Below are 24,869 nucleotides of genomic sequence, written 5' to 3'. Positions count from 1 at the left end.
TGGCATTTTTGCCGGGGAGGGAGGAGCAAGACATTTTAAGGGATGTATCATTTGTTTCACAGCCCCCCCCCCACCCCCAGTATTGAATCGTGTGCGTTCTGACTTTGTCTAGAACTGACTAAAAATTGCCACAAAGCATAGTCCGTGGGCTATGGGGGGGGGGGTCCCAGTGCACCCCCGCCCCAAACACACTGCCACCGATATTTTTTTCTTTATTCTTGGCATGTCCCCTTCAGGAAAAAAAAGAAGTTAACAGTGAAAATTTCAATAGGGGGCGCTGTTCAAATTCGACGATTATTAACACTCATTACAGAATGGTGTACTGTATTTTGAACAGGCGGACATTAGACCAGTATAATTGTTTGGGGGGGTGTCACAGCGGGGGGGGGGGGGGGGTTTCCACTTATTTTTTAAGAATTTGTATGAGAATTTCTTTTTTTGGTTGACCCCCCCCCCCCTCTGGATCCGCGCCTGTGAATGCCAGCGTTTCGTGCGTGTATGCAGCATACAGAACGTGCTTAATGCATGCTGGAACCGCTGTGACACCCCCCAAAATATTCTGACTATTCCTGATGAATCTTAGGTCAGGCAGCCTCCGTGGCTAAAAATATACATGACGACATTGATGGCCCTTCTTCAAAGTTCGGCTTCGTTTCCGATTTCGCTTTATCACTTTTAGCTTTTAATGTTCGATCTGATCAAGTTTTTAAATAAATCACTTGCTTCGTAATATCATACAGTTATTAAAATACAGTTTGATGTTTCTGTAAGATAACATTGACTAATGTTGATCTGGAATCTTCAAAATTAGGCACGCAAATAGCACTGTTAGCAGGCGGAGCCGAATGAAGACCGAGTTTTGGAAAATCTCAGTAACGGTCGTCAAATTCAAAATTGTACATGACGCAGCAAAAAGTTCGCCCATACGATCCGAGTATATTTGACGCACAAAATCGCCGTTGAATTTCAAGTTTTTTAAATGAAAGCAATGAATATTAATTATCAACTCATTTTTTAAAATTTAATAAGCAATTAGCAGTTAACTTAACCTACATTATATTCGGAAATAATCGGGCGCTATCCGATTGTCGACGAAACGAATTCGGCAAACTTCGGAAATTTTCTGAAAAAGGAGGAATTCCTCCCGTTTTAGTCACGTGACGTAAATTGTAATACAATGTATTACCGAAGGCTACTGGACCACAGATTCATCGGGAATAGTCAGAATCTTTTGGTCTGGGAACCAGACTAGCTGGACGGACGCATGCAGTTTTCTGTAACTACAGAGGGCGCTATAATAAAAAGTGTATACAGATTCAAAAAAAAATAGGCAACAATGCCCATCCTTAGATAAAATGAGTTTACTCAAATACTTAAATAAAATCTAAATCTGTGTCAAAAACCTAAAAAAGTTAAAAACCAAACCCACACAGTACTAGTGGAAATTGACTCGGGGTACAGAAATTAACTAAAAACCAGTGTGACTGAACACGAAGACAAACCCATGCAGGGAAACCACTCTCCAAGAGGAAAATAAAAGACTATAATGTTAATTAGTCTCTCTGCTGGTCTGCTGAACTGAACTAAAAGAGGTTTCAACATGTGACAACTTATATTATAATAGGGAGAAATGTGGGCTAAAGTAACAGGGGACACACTACCAAGGAAGCAGGGACATCTAAACCTCAACTAAAAGGATTTTGTTTTCTAGGGGGGCTACTCCTATTTAATTCACTATGGAAATTCACAAGTACGTGGACTTGGCCCTGCCACACTCACCAACACCGGCGCACGCGCACAAGCCTTTAATGCACATTGCAAAGCTAGTTTTTGTTATGTTGAATTTCCCGGCCCCTAGTTGAGCCCCCCCCCCCCCCCCCGCCCCCGGAAATTGCAGCAACTGGAAAGAACATGTGGAGTTTAGAGGATCCAATATTATTTTGTCGAGGTATGATGAAAACTCTCACAAATAAACATAAACGGATGCAAGTACATAAATCAATTGCAAATTCAACCTTTTTAAAAATTCTTTGTTTACCTCATTTCAGGCCGGAATCCAAACTTTTTCTTTATTTGAGATTTATAATAACAAAACGAACTTACAAAAAAAAATTAAGAATAGAAACAAATGAACGTGATTTACTGAATTCTGGTTTTAATCCCTGTCACGTAATAGGGTTTTTAACACTTAACGACGTTGTTGTATAGCAGGCACTCCAGAAATGGGAATAAAATGTCAGCAGCATAAAATCTAACTACAGTCGAACCCTGATAATTAAGAAGAACCTGCTTATAACAAGCAACATTTTAGTTCCGAAGTTTTTGGTTTTCTTTGTTTTCCATTACTGTTAATATTACAAGGTCCCTGTTATATCAAGGTAATTCGTAACTCGAGTCCCAAGGACCTTGTAAAAACGGTGTTCGACTGTATTTGGCCCCCGTACGGCAGTTCTGATGCAAACAAACTGCCATAGATAACCCTTAGCAAATATATTTTTTAAAATTCTATTCCAAAATCAGTTTTACCTATGGAGACATTTTTATTAGCTCATGGATACATTGGAAGAAAAAAAAAGTCAGTACTTTGTACATAATAAATTAATATACAAATCTCAGCAGTCACTGACGTCGATAGATGTACTGAGCTCGATTGAAGTAATGTGATTGAATTACATTGTAAATCTCGAACTATTCGAAAACAATAAAGTAAAATTGAAGCGAGGTGTTGCCTTCATAGGTTTGTCTTTGCTAAACTACATCGAACACCCACTGCGATCAAAAATCAACCCTGATCTCGAGGCGTGCATATTAGTCTGACGTCATGATGACGTCATCAGGTATCAAATTACAAGCGATTCATAAAAAAGACCAACTTCTTTCACTTCTTAATATTGAACAATATGTGTTGTCTCCCTCTTATCACCCTGCGTTTGTAACAAAGGCAAATCTCTAGTTATCGTCTTAAAATGGTAGTTTTATGTTGTAGTTTTCAGGCCCAAAGTTGTCGTTAATATAAAAGTTCTCAACCTCTTACTGTTTCCAGACATCAGACGTCTGTTTGGAAATTTGAGCCAACAATGAACGGATTTAATGGGTTCTTTTGAATAAGGTAGAAATTTCATTGCTAAACAGGACAACAGTCGTCACACCTATTGCCGATGTTTGTGTGCCCTGCAAATGTTGCAAGGAAGAGATAAACCATCCTTCGTACATTTACTAGTGCAACTTGCCCAGCGGAACTGAACTATGATGCAGACCGGGAACTCAATGGATACAACTCAAGGAGTGACTTTTATTTGTGGTGATTGTCGTTTTTCCGATGAATTTGTACACCAACCTGTTCACTTATTAAAATGACCTGTTAGCGCAAAGCTTTTTCCTATCAGCAGTATAGGCCTGATTAAAACATTAAAATAACCCACGTTTGACTTCTGTTCACCATAAATCTGTTGCTTATATTACACCGATAGTTACATGTGACTTGTTTTTCTATTAAAAGGCACAGATTCAATCCTTGCTCAATAACAATAAACGTAAAATGTACCAACCGACCCATCACCGACCCACCCTCTTAGCCACTTACCCATCAACCTATACCCACCCCGGCACCCTCCCTTATCCCTCACCAACCCACCGATGAACATTCTGCCACCAGCCCATGAACAAAATTAACATCTACCCAAATATGGGAATAAAGACATTACACGGCAGGGATTAACGCTTTATGCAAATTAGGGCACCCTTCTCAAAAGAATTTCAGGTGTCACCCCTTCTAAATATCTTCTCTAGGGCTGTAAGAAACTATCTGCCAAGTTTGGTGTTTTGGACCAGTCGGTAGTGGAGGCCCCTTCAGTGGCGGAAACATCGTGCCAACTTTTTTGCTCAGATAATCCGTCATTGGACAGTTAGTATTGACGGCGGAGCCGTCACCATGATGAATGTAGAGTGAAATCGTGTTGAGATTGGTTTATAACTTGGGCTCAAGGTTTTAAAGTTCCAGCCCGATTCAAATTTGGCACCGGTAAAACGGAAACATCTTTCTGGTATTGGTGTTCACTAAACAGAATATGCTTGCCCATGTGAAGGGAATGGCCCCTGCAAGTTCTTAGACTATAGTGCTAAATGCTCATACTTTAAAATCTTTTGCAAATACTCAGAACTCTCACAGGTATTTAAGCTGCACAGAAAAACTATGGTGAACAAGTCATCTTTCATCTTCTTTTCATTTTTTTTGGTGGGTTGACCACTGACTTTTCCAGATATTCTCACCCAAAGAAGACGACTTCTATTTTCCCCAAAGCGGAAAAATGATCCCTCCACAGCATGGCAAAATAGAACCACACTCGACCCCAATAGCATCCAGAATGCTCAGAATTGGAAACCCCAATTCCGGGCCAGAGGTTCATTACCATATCTTTTAAATTCACTAATTCAGAAGTCTCTAATTTAGAGTATTTTGAAATGAGCTCGGCGGATGGATTGAGGCCTATTTACCGCTGTGCACCCTTCAGAGGATAGCTTAAATTTGGCCTATCTAATGAGTTCCTGATACTGCTGCTCGCCGGTTGGTGGCGCTCGAGTTTGAGGCAACTGACCTTGCTGGGCTGAGGAGGCTGTATTAAAAAGGGGGAAAGAAATACGAAAGATTAAAAAGGAAGTACATTTCTGCAAGTGGGATGATCAAAGGTTTATTTCTCTCTGTAAACACATTATTAGAAATTTAACTCGGAATCACACTGTTTAATCCTCAACACCAGAGTTAACTTAAAATCGAGTAAGTTAGAAATCGTCACGAGTCATGACCGGTCAAGAACGCGTCATCCAATCTTAATCCAGGCCACAAGTAAATTAAACTGTCAGACCTGTTATTGTGAACTTTATAACTGCTAATCTCGAAATCTCTGCGGGAAAACTCTGTCAAATGTCCATCAAAATCAGTCACAAGTACATAACATGTCCAGTGGCGTACCAAGGTCATTTTTATAGGGGGCGGGGATTTCTTGAAAAGGGCACTTGAAAATCCGTGCTTAAGTGTAGACACTTTGTTTCTCCGGACACTTGGCCTCCGTAAAATAAAATAGTACGGGGGGGGGGGGTTACCATCTGTCGATGGGGGCGCTGTTCACAACCGACGATTATGACACTAACATAAAATATATGGTGCTTTTAGGGCGATACATGAACGCAAAATTCACAAAAAGGCACCCACAACGGCCGACTGGCACTAAAAAGTCACGACTTCAATTCCACAAGGGCACTTGTTCAGTATAATAAAGGGCAGAAGCCAAGGGCACTATTTACAATATGGGGTGGGGGTATCGCGCTGGTGAAAAAGGGCATTGCAATGGAAAAGGGCAGTCTTTACATAATATTAGGGGTAATGTAGATCCCCCTTACCCCCCCCCCCCCCCCCCACGCCTATGATGTCCATTCACCAGTCTATTGACAATAAGCACTTGATGAACAATAACAAAGGAATATCCTTGTCAACGCTCGTTTAATGTACATTGTATTTGTAAGAGCTGCCGAGTTGAATTTGGACTGGGACTTGTGGTGGATTCGCATGGACATGTTATTATTATAGACTCGACTACATCCATGGTATGTGAGTGGACATCAACCCGAAACAAATCTTACACAATAATTTGACTGAACAAAACATTTTGAACTGTCTCTAAATTTCAATTTCGTTCAATTACGCTATAACAACATATTTTAGATCTATTGCACTGAAACAAAAATCCCTTCAATATATAAGAGCGTAACGCATAATTAAAAAAAATCTTACCAGATTGGGCCTGGCCAGTAGCGGCATGAGTACTGTGGGCAGCCACGTTCTGGGGATGGCCAGAAACCACCAGACGTTGTTCGGATTCATATTTCATCTGCAAGTCGCCAAAAGAATACCACATTAGCAATTTTTCTAAAATGCCTATGCCATTTTTCGAAATGCCTATCCCTGTGCTAAGTTTATTACCATGTCTAAATCACCAGCCAAAGTCATCCAATAGACATTTATGATGCTGCCACCATTTCAGTCATGCTCCCTGTATCCAATAACAGTACTTAATGATTATTTTTCCTTCCAGCCTCGCTTGGACTACGTTGATTTGAAAGGGAACAAACCAAGATGGCCGCAAAATGAAAATTGTCTATAGCGAGTTGAACCTATTCATCACACTGTATTAAAACGAGGTGGCTTCTCCCAATCGTCTGCTTCTCTGAGGAAACATTGCTTTGAACGTTGAGACTGAAATAAGATTGAACGCAGTGTCCCCTTCTTACGATCGTACAAACTAGCCCCACAAACCCGACACATCCTTACGAATGGGGTTTGTGGGTGTCCTCGCATTGTTCTCCCTTTATCACTCACACGCGATCGAATCTTTTTGGCAAAATTTGGTACAACGAACGGGGCCGTATCGTAAGTCCAACACCTCATACATCCGAAATTTTGGATTTATGAGGCATGTTGGACTTAGCCGGCCTCAGGACAACCCGCGATTTGCTTGCGCCACAACGGAACCGTCGGCATCAGTCAGAAAAATAATGATGATCGCGGAACACGTCGCAGAAGTTGATATTGTTAACCCCTGTTGCGACTGGTGATTTTCTTGAGCGCCAACTGATGCCGATCGTTTTAATATCATCGCAGTTACACTCAGATCGCACAAGATCGGCGACTGAGTCGTTCACGACGGTCGTAGCTCAGGCGCAGCTTGATCCCGAAAAGTCAGTCGCCAACTGATCTATGTCGAACTGAGGCCGGCTTAGGGATTCGGCCTTACTGCGCTGACGCCTCATAATTCCGTCAACGGACAACGGTGTTTCGGACCAATGAGGCGTTGGACTTATGCGCGGACCCCCAACAAACTCGCCTACTATAAGCACACTGTAAACACAAAATCAGTGTGGCCACTCTGTTTTTTGTTTTTTTTCAAGATCGCTATCTAACATTTTTCAAGATTTTTCAAGCCTATGAAAATTACTAGACCAGCCAACCTGTCCCATTATGCAAAGGTTTTTTTGAAAGGATTGAAGCTCTTTTCAACAAATGTGCCATTTTTTTTTAATTTGCTGTTAATTTTCTGTCAAAATACTATTTTTGCAGAATCCTGCCAGAACCTGCCAACAAAATCCATTCTGTCAAATTTTCTGTCAAACTCATTTTTTAACAAAAATTCTGTCAAAGTTAGCCGAAAATCTCTCCCGGAGAGGGCATCTAATGAAGCGCGCGTCATGCAGTGCCTAGTGCAGGGTCTGACCGTAAGTATAGGGCGCCAATGCTAAAAGAATTACAAAGTAAAAATAAAAGTCGCTAAAAAGCTCGGGTGTTCAGTGGAAAAAGTTGTCAAAGTTTCTACAAAACATATGGTTTTGTACTTTTAGTTGAAAATTTTCAAGATTTCTTGATTTTTAATTTTTTTTTTTTCAAGTTTTCAAGTTGGGTCCCAATTTTTCAAGATCTTGAAAAAAATTTCAAGCAGTGGCCACACTGCACAAAATATGTAATGGTCTACCTACCGAAGTATTCTTAGCTGGTTCGGTGTAGCAGACAGGTGTACATGTCAAACTAGCACCAAAGATTGAGACAAAAAACTCCAGAAGGGCAAGAATGACCAGCGTTGCATAAACACCCGTGCCCACACCGCCACCCTGCAAACAATGATAGTAGGCCAATGCCAATTTCTGTGCGCACATTTATTGAAAATCCCATCAAGCTCGACCTTTTTTGAAAATTGAGACCACTTATCACATCCCCTAAAAATTTCAAAAATATTTTGTTTGAATTAGTCTGAAATTTACAAAATGTGTCAGAAATTGGGCATAGTGTCACTGAAAGATTCAAGTTTGAACGTTTCCTACAATTCAGGAACAGAGATGTAATGACTCGAGTCAATGTCTCGACTGGACCTGAGTCCCTCATCAGAATGGCTCGACTCGACTCGAGGAAGGCTAATAAGACTCGAAACCCAAAAATAACAGCAAAACTTTGCGAACAAGTATTTCCAATGAGTTACGCCGGTGTCAGTTTTTGTACACGCCAAGTTAACTTAGAGTGTTAGCGAATAATGTACATGTGTACATAATACATGTGGTTTGATCAGTGCCCCCATTAGTTGAATGGCGATCAGCTAGCACCCCCATTTATTTTCATTGAGTCAAATGTGGTGTCACAACATGTAGAACTCTTCATTGATGTAGTAGCCCGAATGTAAAATTAAAAAAGCCAAATGACTTTGTTTCTCTCTTGAGTTTATTTATAGTGTTCAAATTGTGACTCAATTCGACTCGAGCTAAATATTTGGCACGACTCGACTCGACTACATATTGTGACTCGACTCGACTCGACTCAACCTTCTTGACTCGACTCGTGTCGCTTCTTTAAAATTACTCGACTCAACTCGAGACACAAAAATCAGTGACTCGTTGCAACTCTGTCCAGGAATAGCGATCAGCGTGAATTTCAAATATGTTACATAGTTGTAGAGGAATGGAACCCCAAGACTATATTTGTTTTCTTAATTGGCTTCCATTAATTACTCTCAATTTTGCCCACAGCATGCAGCATCTACAGATTAAGTTCGTTTTGATAATCCCCGCAACAAGTTAATCTTTGACATGTAATTACGTGAGCTGTTTAAAATGTTATGACCTTCAGCGCAGCCACAAACATTTCATCATTCAATGTACTTTACCGTTTTGCTACAGTCGGCTGCCGAAAAATCGCTGTCGGTCTCGTCACAGATTGCAATCTGCACTACTATTGCAGTTACGCTTAAGCCCAACACGCTGATGTCTCCCAAGCAGGCTAGGATGGACATTACCAAGTAGGCAATAGCCTGACAGAAAGGAATCCACATTCTTAAAATCAGATCCATGATACTTTGGTACCAACTGCGTATAATTACATAATAAATTGATTCATCTACTTCCCCTTCACCCCTGGGCCAATTTCACGGCGCTGCTAAGCACAAAAATGTGTTTAGCACAAAAAAAGTCATGGTTATAAAAGCAGGTTACCAGCCAAAACTCCATGCGATGTATATTGAACGTGATTACTCAGCTGTTGTTTGCTTAGCATGAAAATCACATGGAGTTTTGGCTGGTAACCTGCTTTATAAGCCAAACTTTTTTCGTGCTAAGCAAATTTGTTTGCTTAGCAGCGCCGTGAAATTGGTCCCAATTGGATTGGATAAAAACGACAATACTCACAATGCCATGACTTTTCTTACATCCAGACATGATGCCAAAGAATCCAGCAAAAGCGATCAACTGCAATGAAATGGCATGAAATGGTTTACAAAACTTCAAGCTTGTAGCGGAGGCAAAGTGAAGGTGATGATACGCAGCTAAGGTAACTTTTCATGTGACACAATATTGCACAATTAATCACATGCATTAGTTTTTTCATGTAAAAGAAATATGTGCATAATTATATTGTAATGGCAACAAACTCATTTTAAAAAAACACCTACTGATATAGCCGAAACCAGTACCACTTGAACTGTTGTCAACTGGTTTAACAGGTTTGAACTGGTTTTAAACTGGTATTAAACTGTTTCAGCTGGTATAACTATCTGATTCAACCAATAGGCCTAGACACAGAAATAGCCGTGTCAATAATGTTGCAAGTCTTAAGCAAACAAAAATGCAGTTGTAACTTAATATATTCCAGTATTATGTGTTATTTAGACCTTTCTGAAACTGACTCGATTCAAATCAGTTGGAACTAGTTGAATAACAAGTTGATTCTGTTGATACCCGTTGAATCAAACAGGTAGTAGTTGGCGACCAGCTCATTCTTGAACCAGTTGACAATTAACTGGTTTCAAATGGAATCATTAGAATTGATATGCGTAAACTTACCGGGAGGCCACACCAAATTGGAGTACCAACGTTTTGCCTCAATCCGTAATCAACGGCCGCAATTGTAACACCACCCAAAATGGCCATCAAACATCCCAAAATAACCTGGGCGATTCCTGTCCACAAAATGCCCTTCCAGGTACGCCGTCCTGCCTGGTAACCCTCGATGGATGCGGCACCCGTCTGTGAATTATAACATTACTATTGTCATTAGCTGCAAGAAGAATTGGTGAGGTTCAATTCATTCCACAGGATGCGGGCGCGGTACATCACGGACACGGCACGATATTCAAAAACATTCTTTTGGGGGAACTCCCCTTCCAAACCACACAACTATAGGTCCAGGGCACATTAATGCAAATTTGCTTGGACACTTTCCATCGGGAAAAAAATACAATTTGGGCCTTCCTACAACAAAGGAATCTGTTCATTCCTACAGAGATAACAGAGGAGTAGGCCTCTGTTCAAGCCTCCCCTTTATCAAATCCGAGGGCAGAATTGAGTACTTTTAAAGACCCGTCTATACAATGACGAAACCTTTGTCTAAATTGTGCTCAAGCTATAATATTTCTATAGCGTTGCAGGCGAAACCAAGTCAATTAAAGATTGACCAATTTGTCTTGAAAGATATTGGACATGTATACTGCACTACCTTTATAGAGGGTGGTCCTGATGGCGTAATTTTTATTCCTATGAGGGTTAGGGGCAATGTCATGAATAATTCATGTTTATCCATGCGAACGGACAATGACATCAACAGCATTGTTGTTAGTTACTGAACTAGTTACAATACATTAAAGCATTTTAAAGAACGGTTGTCATCGAGCTACCACACAGTAGCCTAGTGGATAGCGAGAATGAGCTATGGATACAAAGATCCCTGGTTCGAATCCACGTCGTCGCTGCTCATTTTCATCAGCTATTTTTCTTCTCCAAATTTATCACTGAGATAATTTTAAATTAAGGGGAAAATAGAACGAGAACCTAAGTCTTGCAATGATTCAAAGGAAAAACTGAATTATTCATGACATTGCCCCTAACCCTCCTAGGAAAAAAATTACGCGTCCTGATGAGGGGTCTATTACATCCACAGTCCCGCGGAGGCCAGAGTCCCTGCCCACATTTCCACTCGAGCCTGCCGTGTTGCCTTCCAGGTGGGTGGACGCGTCCGCGTCAACACGCCGATCGTTTGCAGCGGGGCCGCTGACAAGTCCAGCCTGCACTCTGTCCAACAGTTTCTCCACATTTTTTTTCTGGCCGCCATTGGGAGCCAGAGCTAGAATATGATCCCGCCACTCCGAGGTGAGGTCTCGGAACTGATCTGGATGGTCCCAGCCGTCATCAAGTAGAGCTTGAAAACACCTGTCGGATACTCTGAAAGACGCGCATAGGCCGCGAAAGAGAGGGCTGGCTCTCTCGCTGGCTATATTCTCATATGCCGCTGCGTCCTCCTTCACAAAGTAGGGAAAAACCAGGCTCATGCGTGAAAACCATAATAATATATCCAAAGATTTCAACAAAAAAGCCCGCCCTGATCATTTTACCAACGTTCTTGCAGATCTTGTCCGTTAGTACAAGAGCCACATCCAGGGTGATTACAGGGGGGTGGATGGGGTTGGGAGTTTAAAAAAAAAACCAGCCCTGTCTTTTTTTCTGAGAAATTCTTTAAAATAATGCGAATCCCCCGTCCCCCCCCCCCCCCCAAACACACCTATTGATTTTACGGAGCCAAGTGTCCGAACAAAAAAAAACATGTCTACATTTCAGCATTAATTGATTTGCTGATGAAACAACCCCCCCCCCTTGAAAATTACTGGATACGCCCCTGGTGCTATTGCGTGGGGGTAAGCCAATACCCATCGAAACAAACTGGCATCATTCACTTCAGGCATTCCACAGTGAACAAAAACCTTTCCGATCCTTTATATCACCCATCAGCTACCACCTTTTATTCTAAACGTATTAGAAACGTAAGCCGGCATTGAATTTAGCATTATACGAGTGCAGTCATGGTTCAATTCCAGAGCCGATTGGACCTGAATTTTTTTGGGGGGAAGCAAAGCTTATTCAGTAGTACAGGAGCAGGTCACCTGTATGCACGCAGTGGTTGATCAAGCCCTACGTCTGTCAAAAAAACCACTGGAGCCTTGTCCAATGTTTTCAATTGTTTTTTTTTTATTTTAAACTCCAATTTTCAGGATTGTCTTTAAGTCATCAGCAGATCGAGTCCATGTTGAAACAAATGATTTTTTGTTCTTGGAAATCAATCCAATTTCATATACCAATGAAATGCATGTACGTCTTAAAAGAGCATAAGTTCTTCCACTCATCTGAAAAAAAAAGTATTATTGAAAATGATCCATGCCACCAGAATTAAAGGGTAGTGCGAATAAGGTCTTTTCCCCGTCCTTCTCGGGAACGGTAAGACATTAGGTTTAATAGTTTCCTTTCAACTAGACCTTTAAAGTAGTGTAAGTAAACAATCTAAAGCATGACATTTTCGAGGATTTCAGGCCGTAATCTTCTTTAAACTGTTTCTCATCCAAAGTAAGATTTGAGGCTTTGCATGGTGGAGATACTAAGTAATGAAAGGTTTGCGAAACACATGCATGTGCGAATAATTTCTCAACTAGGAAAATGGTTCTGAAAAGAACTAGAGGTATAAACTTGACGTTCCGGTCAGTATGCTCTGATCGTCTTCAGGAGAGTGCCTAAACTCTAAGAAGTGAACACTTATGTAGCAGAAGTGAAATCGAATGTTTCTCATCCTGTTGTTACATTCATTCATTCATTCAGAGTCCTTCCAATTTTCACAAAATTACAGAGAGCTCGTCGAGTGACTTACAATTTGGTGTTGGGCGATAGTCCCCTGCAGCGAAGTTTCATAGCCGTGATTGTTGTTAGTAGCTGACATTATGAAGACAATAAATGTTGTCTTTTGGAACCGTCTATGAGTGGTTACGTCTGGTATGCGGACTATTGTTAGAAAAGACCGACATGAAAAGCCTTTCTCCTTTTTTCTCTTGTCAGAAGAATAAACGCAAAGGACCTCATCAGACTAAAGAGGTTTGGTGCAAGTGTATACCACAAGCTCCCGTGTATAGACCTTTATACGCTTGGTTGGCAAACTGCATTTTTGCCAACCACGGGTTGCAAAACTATGGCAGGTCCAACAATGCAACAATGAAGAAGAGTTATTACAGGTAACCAAAAATCATTAGATTGATGGAAATACAACATTGTCAACAAAGCCACGACATAATTCCTAAACATGCCTTTTCACTTTGTACTAAGGGCGTTATGAGGACCTTTTTCGGATTTTGTTGGCAAAATAGGTTGCCAACCACGGCTTCAATTTATGCGCTTGCGGCAGCCCATATAAAATGCGCCAATGTTTACAAACAATAGAAAGATCTATTACAAGCCGACGTCCTATGGACAATTGTGCTTTCTGCGCTGGTCGTCGCTCAGTGCTGAAACCGCTGGCAGGTATATATTGTTGTAGGCCTATTCGTAAACGATTACATCAAGCTATTTTTGTACTCACAAATCAATAGCAGTAGTACGGGACAAAAATGGCACACACAGCGCGGGTACAATGGACACAATGAACATCTGAATATCTGAAGGACGAGAGTCTTTTCACCCGTCGCTCGAACCCACGGTGAAAGTTTCTGGGGCTGGTACCCATCTTTCAAATTAGGGCGCTCTTCAAAACTGACAATATATATATATGCCGATATTCACTGCGCGTTGTAATGGTTTGGAGCTTTATTTTCTTTTCCTTTTCATTTTTTTTTTATTTGACATAATAATAACCGCTGTGCTGCTTTCTTTTACCAGGGTGAATAATTCGCTCTAATCGAGTAAAAAACTTCACTCCCTCCGATTGAAACCAAGGGGGCAGACGTTTTAGAGTGAACATCATTCGATCGGGTAGATCGAGTTTTCAGTTGAGTTTCCACTGCATTACTTCGTTTTCAGAGTATTGTAAATCGTCTAGTTCCTGCAGGCTTCATTCTTTAGAAATCACGAAGCGCCCCACGAAGCGCCCACCTTCGTGTCTACGCCTCGCGCGGCCCGTCGGCCAGCAACAACTAGTCACCCGCAATGAACTTTTTGCTCGCATAATATAAACGCTCAGTGTGGTGAAAAAAACCAGAAAATATTAATAATTCATCATCCTCATTTCTGTTCGATAACCTGAGGTTTATTTGGATCGATGTTATTATTTGCACACAATAACTCTGCAGTTTGTTTGTTCTTTTTTTTTGGGGGGGGGGATGGGGAATATATTTTGTGAAGGATTGTTCGTGTTTCTTACCAAGCACGGTACCATGAATGGTAGGCAAACAGGACTGGGCTTAATACGTGACTACTCACAATACAAGTTCAATGCTGGCATATTTTAACCTTTTGTGCCCAGTGTTTTTAATTCATATGGTAATGCAGCATGCAAGTTTCGGTTTTGTATGGTCTCAGCACACGTACCGCGCAGCTGTGAAAAGGGGAGATTTACAGTACTGCTATTGTCTGATATTTCCCTATATTTTATATGTGTCAGTTCATATTGTCTTGTCTTCTATTTGAGCTGTGAAATTCGTTCCTTCAGCTCCAGCACGCTCGCATTCCATACCATTTCAAAGTTACTCCACTGAACTGCATCTCACTGATAATTCAGCATTTGATACCATCGTATTTCACTCACCACGTCACAACGCAATCAGCCCAAGCACCAACCCAAGATAGAGTCAGCATGGTCAACCAGTCTCGCTATTGTAACTGGGTTGCAATCACATGCACGGGATGGATTCAAATGGTTATGGGTCTCTTCACCGTCAGTTTAGGGTTTGTCCTTCTTGTAATAATTTTCGGATGGGAAATGTATTCCGTCCGGTTCTACGCTCCCCCAATTGTAGGTGGCGTCTTGGTAAGTAAAGTAAAGTCCACGACCGTTTCATATTACAAAACTCACATTAGTCGGACGGTGCATGTTGTTTGGGGTTCATGTTATCTGTTCTCTTTTATCATGAAGGATTCTCGAATCCAGCACGTACTGAAGTACCGGTAAGACATTTTGTGGAAAGATGGTCAGTGAAGAAACTAAAAATACGGGCCTTTAAGACTGCAGCTTCATATTGTTCCCAAATCCTATACTCGGAGTTCATGATTTCCTTTAAACTTCGATCCGTCTTGAATTTATTGCAGTTCGTCGTTGCTGGAATCCTGGGCATGGTTTCTGGATATGCGAAGAATTTACGTTGGGTAAGACATTGTCCATTTATTGCTCACTCCAATGATTTGAAATTAACTGAACATCAATAGGCTATTGATAAAAAGAGTATGCGATCATGACTTTTACAGTATTGTGGAGGCAATAAACTACAGCTTTACAGTATTGTAGAGGCAATAAACTACAGCAACACCAACAACACAATTGTCACCAACTTTGATATATGGTGCGAAAATCTATACTGGCAGTTGTTTCCATAGTGCCTTTTCCTTTTGCCTTTTATTGCTCATAATTATAGACCTGCATGATAACAGTCAGTCATTCCAAAGCTAGAACACCTGTTTTTAAGTTAAAAACCTGTAGTTAATGTTTGTAAGTGGTGAGTTTAAACAAAACACACATGACCGATTTGCGGAAGACATGAGCCCTCTAGCCCCATACATGTACAAATCTATAGAGTCCTTCACTATAGATGGCGTCCTCTCCTGACATGAGTTTCTATGTGTTTAATAGTTAAACAAAAAACATTCGTCCATTTAAGGCAAAATGTGTTTCAAACACTGAGTAATCAGTGTTTATAAAATATGTCGGTGAAGGGCAAAATCCAATCAACTTTAGATCACCCCAACGCAAATTAAATCATATTAATGGTCGCCGAAGCCGCATGGGTTCCTGTCAACTCAGGCGTCAGGCGCCCAGCAGAATGACTATTCGTTGGTTCCCATCGCTTTACAGGGTCACTAAAATGCAACCCTAAAACTATTGCCTTTAAAAAAGAAAGCGATCGGTGGATTGTTATGTTTTGGGTATCAGATTAAAGATGTGATTAAAACATTGTAACATTTTAATGCAATCCTTGTGCAATCATCCTTTATTTGTGCACCATTTCTTTAGTATTTTGACATGATGCTGAAAGGATTTAAAATAGGACTTAAAAGGATTAGATACCTGTTCAGGTTGATAATAAAAGGTATTTCCATCAAATTCATTTGCACTTTTATCATATTATATGCCGTGTTGTTTGTAAGGATTAGGACATGCACAAATAAGTACAGTGAAATCCCTAACTGTGGTATTTTTTGTGTGTACAGGATGAAATATGACTACTTTTACATAATTGGCATTTTCTCAGCAACCCAAAGTGCTATTTTAATGATTTTTGTCAGTATTTCAAAGAAAAAGCTCACAGCTTTAATCTGATACCAAGAATATAAAAATCCACAGATCCCCTTTTTTTTACGGCAAATGTTTTAGGTTTGAATTTTTTGGGTCACCCTGTATACGGCATTCCATTTGGTACACGGTCAGTGACCAGGAGCTGACGAAGTTCGTGTGTGCCTGACCCGCCGTTACGGTTTCAGTTATGCTGATCTTCGCTCGTACCCCCCGTCCTGCAAACAGGACGCTGGGATACTCTGATGAGCTTCACAGAATCTTGTGAAAGAAGTTAGACAATGTGCGCAAATGCTATCCGAAAATTCTCATAGAATTGTGCGCATTCCATACTGGATGTGATTTCTGTTTCATTGCGGACCATGTGGACAAAATTTTGAGCGTCGCATAATGCAATCCGACCGTTCGTGATTCAAAACGGAGCCTGAGCGAGTGATGGGAATTGTAAATTTACAACACAGATAAGTTTTACAAAATTTCCTACATTGTTACACTTTTCAACGAGAAAAAAACATCTCTAAACTGGAATAAAACAGTAATGAATCAGTCTTAACGGCCGTTTCAAACCTTGCAGAGTCATGACCTTGATGACGCGCAGGTCACTGCTTACGCAAAATCGTAAATTCATCAGAGTATCCCAGCGTCCTGTTTGCAGGGCGGGGGGTACGAGCGAAATGCTGATCCTCCCTGAAGGCAAATTTCGGTAACATACGCATATGCAAAGTTTCGCTGTGATTCTTCGTCGCCACGCTTTGTGCAGTGTGCTGGGTTCTTCTGTTGTGCATGAACATGTTATGTAGGCCGATTACACTTTGCCAATGACCATGACCATGTAACTGTACATGCCTAATTGTGTATGTAGCTCTCCTACTACGTGCGTGTAATTCCTCTCATTCATGGTTCTGTAAAGGGTAAGTTAAGTCCGAGCATTCATTTACCATGTGACTCATGCGTATTATGGTCATTGACTAAACTTGGTTGCAGAAAGAAAAAAAATGCTGCCTATTCACTGGAAAGTCCAGCGTGGCCCCGATGCATGGACGTAACTGAGACGGTAACGGTAACTGCTTGATTTATCCTACGAATTCCCCCGGAACGATCAGCACACCGGATAAATGAGACCGTTACACCGGGATGCAAGAAATGCACGCAGTTCGATTATGTTAAAGATAAAGTCCATCATTTGTAATGTGTGCATTTTGTTCGTTTGAAGCAACAAAAGTGTTCAAAATCTAATGAAGGATACTGAACAACTAACCTGATGAAGTTTCAGCTAAGCTTCAGCTGTATATTCCGAGAAAAACAGCATTGTAGGATCTCAATTTCAAATCAAAAGTTACTGAATCATGTTTTGAATTGTTTTGAATTGCAGCTGTACGCGACGTCGCGAACTGATCCGACAAATTATACCGCGCGCGCGTTTGCGTCGTGCCAATGCTTGCGCGCGCGTCGCCGAATAACAAAACGAACTACTAATTTAAATTTTCCTACGGTGCGTCTTAAAGCTATAGACCGCTTGCAGACACGTTCGATAATCGACGCGCGAAGGCGCGCGACGCCATGTTGTGGGTCAAGCGCATATCTATCCATGCACATTTTGTCCCACAACATGGCGTCGCGCACCTTCGCGCGTCAATTATCGAACGCGTCTGTAAGCGGTCTATAGTCCAACATTTGTAATTAGTGCATTTTGTTTGTTTTAGGCAACAAAAGTGTTCAAAATCTAATGAAGGATACTGAGCAACTAACCTGATGAAGTTTCAGCTAAGCTTCAGCTGTACATTCCGAGAAAAGCAGCATTCTAAGATCTCAATTTCAAATCAAAAGTTACTGAATCATGTTTTGAATTGTTTTGAATTGCAGCTATACGCGGCGTCGTGCACTGATCCGACGAATTATAACAACCGCGCGCGCGTGTGCGTCGTTGCAATACTTGTGCGCGCTGCGCTGAATAACAAAACGAACTACTAATTTAAATTTTCCTACGGTGCTTCTTAAGAATCACGGTTGGAAATGCCTTCTTTCGTTGATTACTTCAAAATGAAAGCTTCCCAGAAAGGATAATTTCACAGGGTATGTAGTTCCCTCACTATCTTTCAACCAAGTTTGTTTTCCAACAATAATTACGCCAGTTACTTTTCGGATGGCTGCAAATGATGGACTATAGCTTTAAGACGTAGCGTTGGAAAGGCCTTCTTTCGTTGATTTATACTTCAAAATAACAGCTTCCCAGAGAAAGAATAATTTCACAGGGAGTTTAGTTCCCTCACTTTCTTTCAACCAAGTTTGTTTTGAACAATAATTACGCCAGTTACTTTTTGGATGGCTGCAAATGATGGACTATAGCTTTAACTTACCCACGATGGTGTTCCAGGGATCAGCATTCACATAACATCGACTTGTGATTGGGTTTTTATCTGATTTCTGTCAGGCTATCAGTTACACGGTCATGTCCGTCCTGTCTTTGTTGAGTGCGTGCGTCGTCGTTGGCTTCAGCGTTGCCAATATCATTTTAGGCAACGTACTCGATGACATTCCAGTTGTGAAGGCATGTAGAATTTTGTCTCCTTTTTCCTTTTAAAAGATAAGTAAACATTTTTTTCCTGCATCGGTTAAAATAGACATTTATAGTCTGCCGTTCTCTTACCAATCTTTTCATTTTCTCCATTATTATGTTTCACCTAAGGTGCCGGATCGTTTCAGCACCACTATTGACCTGGTACACTCTAAAAACTGTGTTTAGCAATTAAACACAATTTTGCTATTTCTTTGTAAACATGTTAAGAAGCTAAACATTATGTGTTCAATTCCTAAATCAATGTTCAATTGCCAAACGCTATCCATCCTCACTCTAAACATGTTTAGTATGTAAACATGTTTACAAACTGATAGCAAGAAAATGTTTAGAAATGTGTTTAATTGCTAAACACAGTTTTTGCAGTGTATATTTGATCAAAGAACAGTTTACCTGGGTTGCGTTTTGGCGGTCATAACCAAGAATTAGTTCTGTTGTTTCTTGTCGGCGAATTTCTTCGGGAATTTTAAATGGATGAGAATTACTCACGACATTGCAATACTCAAACCCCCAAAACAATTAACCAAAGAGAAACAACAGAACCAGTTTTTTTGTTATTACCGCCAAAACGCACCCCTGTTAAAAGCATAATGTGATGTAATTTGCTTTTCATTCATTTCCAATAATAACACCACTCAAAATTATTCCTAAGACGAATGTCCTTAATCTATATTGTTGAAGTTTCAGCTGAGAGGATATTAATAGACATTACAGTGGGGAAAAAATAAAGGAACAACCTTTGGATCACAAAAGACGATTTCTTTATTTATCGCTTCATTTAAAAACAATTACTCAAACAAACTGATGGTTTAAAATCAACTACGGACGGAATAGTTAAACGGGGTATTTAGTGCAAGACAGTATACAACCTTTAATCCAAGTAAGCGTTTCGATAATAATTCGGTAGATAAAGTGATGCCTGCCTTTAATGTTCATGTCAAGATATTGAATATAAACTGGGTTGGCGAACAACAAACGTTTTTAGTAAAATCTGCTCCGTCAAAGGCTTTGATATTAATCATACATTTTTGTCAGCCTTTGGAGTGGAAGCTATGGCCATCATGGGCGTCGCGAGGGGGGGGGCAGGGGGCGCTTCCCCCTCCCCTGGAAAAATGGGGGAAGGGGGAAAGGTGAGAGGCCATATATTGCTAGCAATTTAATGAAGGGGTATAGGCAAATGATCCCCTGCCAACAGTCGGAAAATGATAGATTGAGAATATGTTGAAAAAGTTCTGGCGACGCCAGTGGTGGCCATTTGTACAGTCTGGGGAACCTGTGCATTTCTCTTTGGTTGGTTTATTCAGTGGAAAGTCGACACGATTGATGCTCTACTGATGGTGTTCTCCGTGGTGGAGTTCATTGTCTCAATCCTTGGTGTCATCAGTACCTGCAGACTTGTCTTCAACGCTGCACACGTGCCATACACTGAGGTATGTTGCCTAAGACAATGCAGGCCTGCTGTGCCGTGAAACCAATTGAAACGTAATGCATCATATTTACGACTTGAAGGTGTCACATTTTTGGGCATTAGTGAAAATGTGGACGGCAAACTTCTGATGCAACTGAAGCAAGCTGACATGCTGTCATTAGACTTATTCATTAAGGAGGTGGTAGAGGAAAAACACATAAAAGCATGTTTCTTCGTCTGCGAGCAAACCACTTCCATTAAGCATTTGAAACCCGCTTATTATCGGCAAATTTTATAAAGGAACAGCAGTGTACATCTACCTATACTCTCTAAATTCCAAAGATTGAAAATTCACTCTATTCGAGTGAAGATTCACTCCCACAGTCGGAAACTAGGGACTAGACGTTTTAGAGTGAAATTCCTTCAATCGTAAAGATCGAGTTTTCTCTCGAGCTTCGTCTGAAGTGGTCCTTTTTTCCGACTATTTCAATCAAAAATGAAAGTGATTTTCACTCTAAAACGTCTAGTCTTAATTTCACTCTTTGGAATTTAGAGAGTGTAATGTTCATTGTGTTGGCCAAATCCGTAACAACAAATAGTTCGTGGTGTAAAGTAAGTGATGAGAAGCCTTAGTTCGGCTGAGTTGAGTGGAAACAATGTGTCAGGTGTAGAAAAAAACTCAAGTTAATCATTGATTGAATAAGCAAATGTATAGTCGTTGATATCGTTACGGTATATAGTGTGGTAAATCGGACGAGTCCTACTGCTGAATGTACTGGTTTGATTGAAGTAGACGACAAGATGTAATACAGTTTAAAGCTTTATTTCATGTCGTTACAACAGATCGAACAACCACTAACAGTAGTTACGGCTCAGCCCCGGGGTTCGGCGTTCGACAACATTCCTGCTGGCCAGCCACGATTCGGTAAAAATAACCTTTTTAAATGTTTTTTATTCCTCAAACAAAAAAGATGGTTAGTTGGTCCACTAAGTTGGACTGCATTGAAACTGCATACTAATAGATTCGCTCTACATGTATAAGTTTTAAAATGCCTCATTTAGACGAACACGAGGAACTTACAATTTTGTCAGTGTAAATGCTTCTGTGTTGGTGTGTTCACAGAAACCAGAATTTGTCCCAATTTTTCATAAGATGGAATTTGTTTATGTCGGGGTGCATGATGTTAACTCAATAATTTAGTTTTGCCCTTCACCGACATTAGTCTGACTATCACCTGTTCTCCACGCAGCCCATCTCCGGTAGAACGGTATATATCTAAGCATGTGTGACGTCATTTCATTCCGGAAACCTGAACTAAGAGTTTGATTGGTAAATTTCGATGCCACGTTTTTGTTATACAACAACCTGTAGAAAAATGCTACTCATCGTGCATGGGCGTGATGTTTACGCTCGCGGGGAGCTCGGATCACGCGCGTATAGAAGGCGCCTGCCTGCTGATTGGTCAGTTTCTCGAGATCATACGAAGTTTAGTTGCATAATTTCACGCCGAATAGAAGCTGTTTACATTTCATAGCCCATGGCTATTACACCGACGTATGGTGAAGGGCAAACGCACCTATTGAGCAACCCAATTTTGTTAACTTATTTGCGGAAGTGCACGTATCTCACCCCTTTATGCTTCGTTTCCTACATTTATCAGGTGGCATACGGTCAGAATCATGCATGACCGACTGATCCAAAGCACCAAACATGGCAGAAAGATTCGTATAGCCCTAGAGAAGATATTTAGAAGGGGTGACACCTAAAATTATTTTGGAAAGGGTGCCTAATTTGCTTAAATCGTTAACACCTGCCGTGTAATATATTTATTCCCTTATTTTGGTATATTTGTTTTGAAAAAAAAAGTATTGTTTGGGGATTCTACTTACATATCCTTTCTTAAATGATATTTTCTAAATATATCACAGACCGGATGATTATGAGCACATAATAAAGATAAAAAAATGACCGCCATTACACTCTAAAGTTGCACGCATTTACCTTTTACTCAGATATCAAGTAGTCTCGCCAAACGTCGGTTTTGATGAGCTTCAAATTCGGAAAGTTACCTACTTGCACAGTTACCCTAACAAAAATAAATGGGAAATTATGTGCAATATGATAACATATTGATATTTAGCCAAAAAAATTAAAAAGGAAAAATGAGATGTCCGTAAGTTGGGCTAAAATTTAGGCGAAGGGTTGCCTAACGTGGGGGACCTGAACAAGTGCTAGGAAATCCATCAAAATAGGAGATCATTGTTGTTTACAATAATAATTATATCTACGTCGAAACGTTTTCTTATCAATAATTTTAGAAATTTCCTTGAACTTGTTCAAGTCTCCTACGTTAATAGGCAACCCTTACCTACCTTTAAGGCCAATTTACAAACACCGCGTTTTTCCCCGTTTTTGTTTTCTGGGCTTAATATCACGTACAATGTTATCATTGTTCACATGATTTTCAATAATGTTTTAGTAGGGTAACTGTGCCAGTATAAAGCAATTTTGTGAATTGAAGCTCATCAATACTAAGGTTTTGGCAAGGCTACTTGAAGATAACTGGAGACAAGGTTAATGCGCGCAACTTTAGGGTATAACAGTGGCCATTTTGGATCGTTACCTTGTGCTCATTATTTTTCAGTCACTTACATGCTTTAGAAAATGTTATTGAAGTAAGGATGTGTAAGTAGATGTGTGTAAGGATATCGGAGATATAGCCAAATATGAGCATAACTTTATTACACGGCAGGTGTTTACGATCTATGCAAATAAGACACCCTTCCCAAAAGAATTTCAGGTGTCACCCCTTCTAAATATCTTCTCTATGGCTATAAGAATCTGTCTTCTTAGTTTGGTGCTTTGGACCAGTTGGTCGCAATCTTGTCAAAAATTGGATCCTGACCAAATGACTTTTATTTTATTATGCATCCAACCCACCGGGCGTGAGTAGTCACTCATGACATTTTTACCACGGCGATGTGAAACACGCCGTGGGCATGTTGGTGGGTTTGGTGGGTTGGTATCACAGATATTTGTTTGAACATGTAAACTAATTTTTAACTTCCATTTTTTTTTTACATCAACGTGCTTTAAGGGTTGATTTTGTTGATTTATCTTACACAGTTGATGATGCTTCCCATCCACTCGTGATTTCAAAATTCTGAACGCCTACTATTTTGGATATTTAGAATGTTTCTGATCGCTCAAGATAACAAAGAAGTTGAATGGCTTACCGGATCATTTCTTCTATAGCCAGTGTTCTATGTAAACGTCCAAGTGGTTATTATAATACGTGGCATTGTTTCTTTGGAACTGATGAATATAATATCATTAATAACTTATTAAACGTATAAAGATGTTTCATTGAACAAGGTGACCATCTAGATTGGACAGCGCCCTCAAAAGTTTGGACAGCTTACATTGATGTGTCACACAATAATCTGCGAATATTTATGTTATTGGCTTTTGGGGCCATCGCAGAAAAAATCTACTGTTCTTTGTTTTCTACCTTTGTATTGTAATGTGCAGAAATTGATTTAAATTGAATCTTTTTTTTAATAATTCAAAAAAAAAATCGTCAATGTAGGCTTACAAATTGCAAGATTTTCTTATATAAACGAGATTCGTTTAGGCCTATATCTGACGAAGAATGATCTCAAGTGACAAAATTTCATCTCAATATTTGGGGATTTATTTTATTAAGCGGACACATAACAAATCGTGTACAAAACAAAGAATTGCAGTTTCTAAAAGGTTGTTATACAGGGTGAGTAAAAAAAAACGAAACCCAAAGGTCGGGACTTTTGTTTTAGTGAAGTTCTGCATGTAGCCCTGTCAAAATCTAGGATATGAAAGCCCAATTCATATATTAGCTTTCGTTTAGTACAAGAATCATTTAAATCACTTATGTCCTTTTCAAATTATGGAATTTTAAACACAACCACCGTTTTAAAGTTCTGTCCACAGATCACAAAAAGGTAATTGTTATTTCAACAAAACGAAAACAAATCACAAAGGCGAAATTGTGTAAATTGTTTTCGTTTTGCTGAACGCACACCTTATTTTGTGATCCATGGACAGAACTGTAAAACGGTGGTTGTAAATTCCGTAACTTGAAAAGTACAGGAGTGCTTTGAATGATTCTTGTACTGAAAAAAAATAATATGAACTTGGCTTTCATATCCTAGATTTTGAAAGTGCTACATGCATAACTTCACTAAAACAATGGTCCCGATATTTGGGTTTCGGGGTTTTCTTACTCACCCTGCAATCGTCGTGTGTATATGACGGCTAATCCTTCCCTTTAAACTCACTATAATGTTCTGTGTCATAGAAATCATGACCCCTGAAATGCTAAATATACCAGACCTAATCTTAATCCGTGATTTGGAATTTCTATACCTAAAATCCCTCTTGTTTGGATTGTAAACCCGAAACAACGTGCAGTGAAATATAACCAAATAAACAAAATATTGGGTTTTTTTACATTATGTACGAAGTATGTCTTATGCACTTGTAACAATGCATTTTACGTGTATTAATACTGTAATAACTTCAGCTACTGATTATAATTTCCTGTATACTCTCTTTTTTACAATGTTTTACT

General features: G+C 40.0%; 2 protein-coding genes and 2 long non-coding RNA genes across 4 annotated transcripts; 2 read left to right on the top strand and 2 right to left on the bottom strand.

The window, feature by feature from the left end:
* Positions 1–3,752: 3,752 nt before the first annotated feature.
* LOC119729927 lies at positions 3,753–10,539 on the bottom strand. The gene is made up of 7 exons (XM_038202708.1): positions 10,523–10,539; positions 9,871–10,053; positions 9,217–9,276; positions 8,700–8,843; positions 7,525–7,656; positions 5,789–5,885; positions 3,753–4,613 (listed from the first exon to the last, which is right to left on the bottom strand). Exons 2-7 carry the CDS (start codon positions 9,955–9,957, stop codon positions 4,531–4,533), a joined length of 603 nt encoding a protein of 200 aa, XP_038058636.1. The 5' UTR covers positions 9,958–10,053; positions 10,523–10,539; the 3' UTR covers positions 3,753–4,530.
* A 15-nt stretch (positions 10,540–10,554) lies between these two features.
* Positions 10,555–13,038, bottom strand: LOC119730136. The gene is made up of 3 exons (XM_038202909.1): positions 12,716–13,038; positions 10,932–11,321; positions 10,555–10,560 (listed from the first exon to the last, which is right to left on the bottom strand). Exons 1-3 carry the CDS (start codon positions 12,782–12,784, stop codon positions 10,555–10,557), a joined length of 465 nt encoding a protein of 154 aa, XP_038058837.1. The 5' UTR covers positions 12,785–13,038.
* Positions 13,039–13,289: 251 nt separating this feature from the next.
* LOC119730797 lies at positions 13,290–18,971 on the top strand. Its single transcript, XR_005271394.1, has 3 exons — positions 13,290–13,359; positions 15,079–15,135; positions 18,708–18,971. It is a non-coding gene; the product is annotated as an uncharacterized LOC119730797 (long non-coding RNA).
* A 1,188-nt stretch (positions 18,972–20,159) lies between these two features.
* Positions 20,160–24,034, top strand: LOC119730796. Its single transcript, XR_005271393.1, has 3 exons — positions 20,160–20,281; positions 21,103–21,184; positions 23,387–24,034. It is a non-coding gene; the product is annotated as an uncharacterized LOC119730796 (long non-coding RNA).
* Positions 24,035–24,869: the final 835 nt, after the last annotated feature.

This window comes from Patiria miniata, unplaced genomic scaffold (assembly GCF_015706575.1).
Source record: "Patiria miniata isolate m_02_andy unplaced genomic scaffold, ASM1570657v1 HiC_scaffold_22, whole genome shotgun sequence".
NCBI classification, from domain to species: domain Eukaryota; kingdom Metazoa; phylum Echinodermata; class Asteroidea; order Valvatida; family Asterinidae; genus Patiria; species Patiria miniata.
Note: the sequence above shows the minus strand (reverse complement) of the source record. Positions and strands in the feature narration are given on the sequence as shown.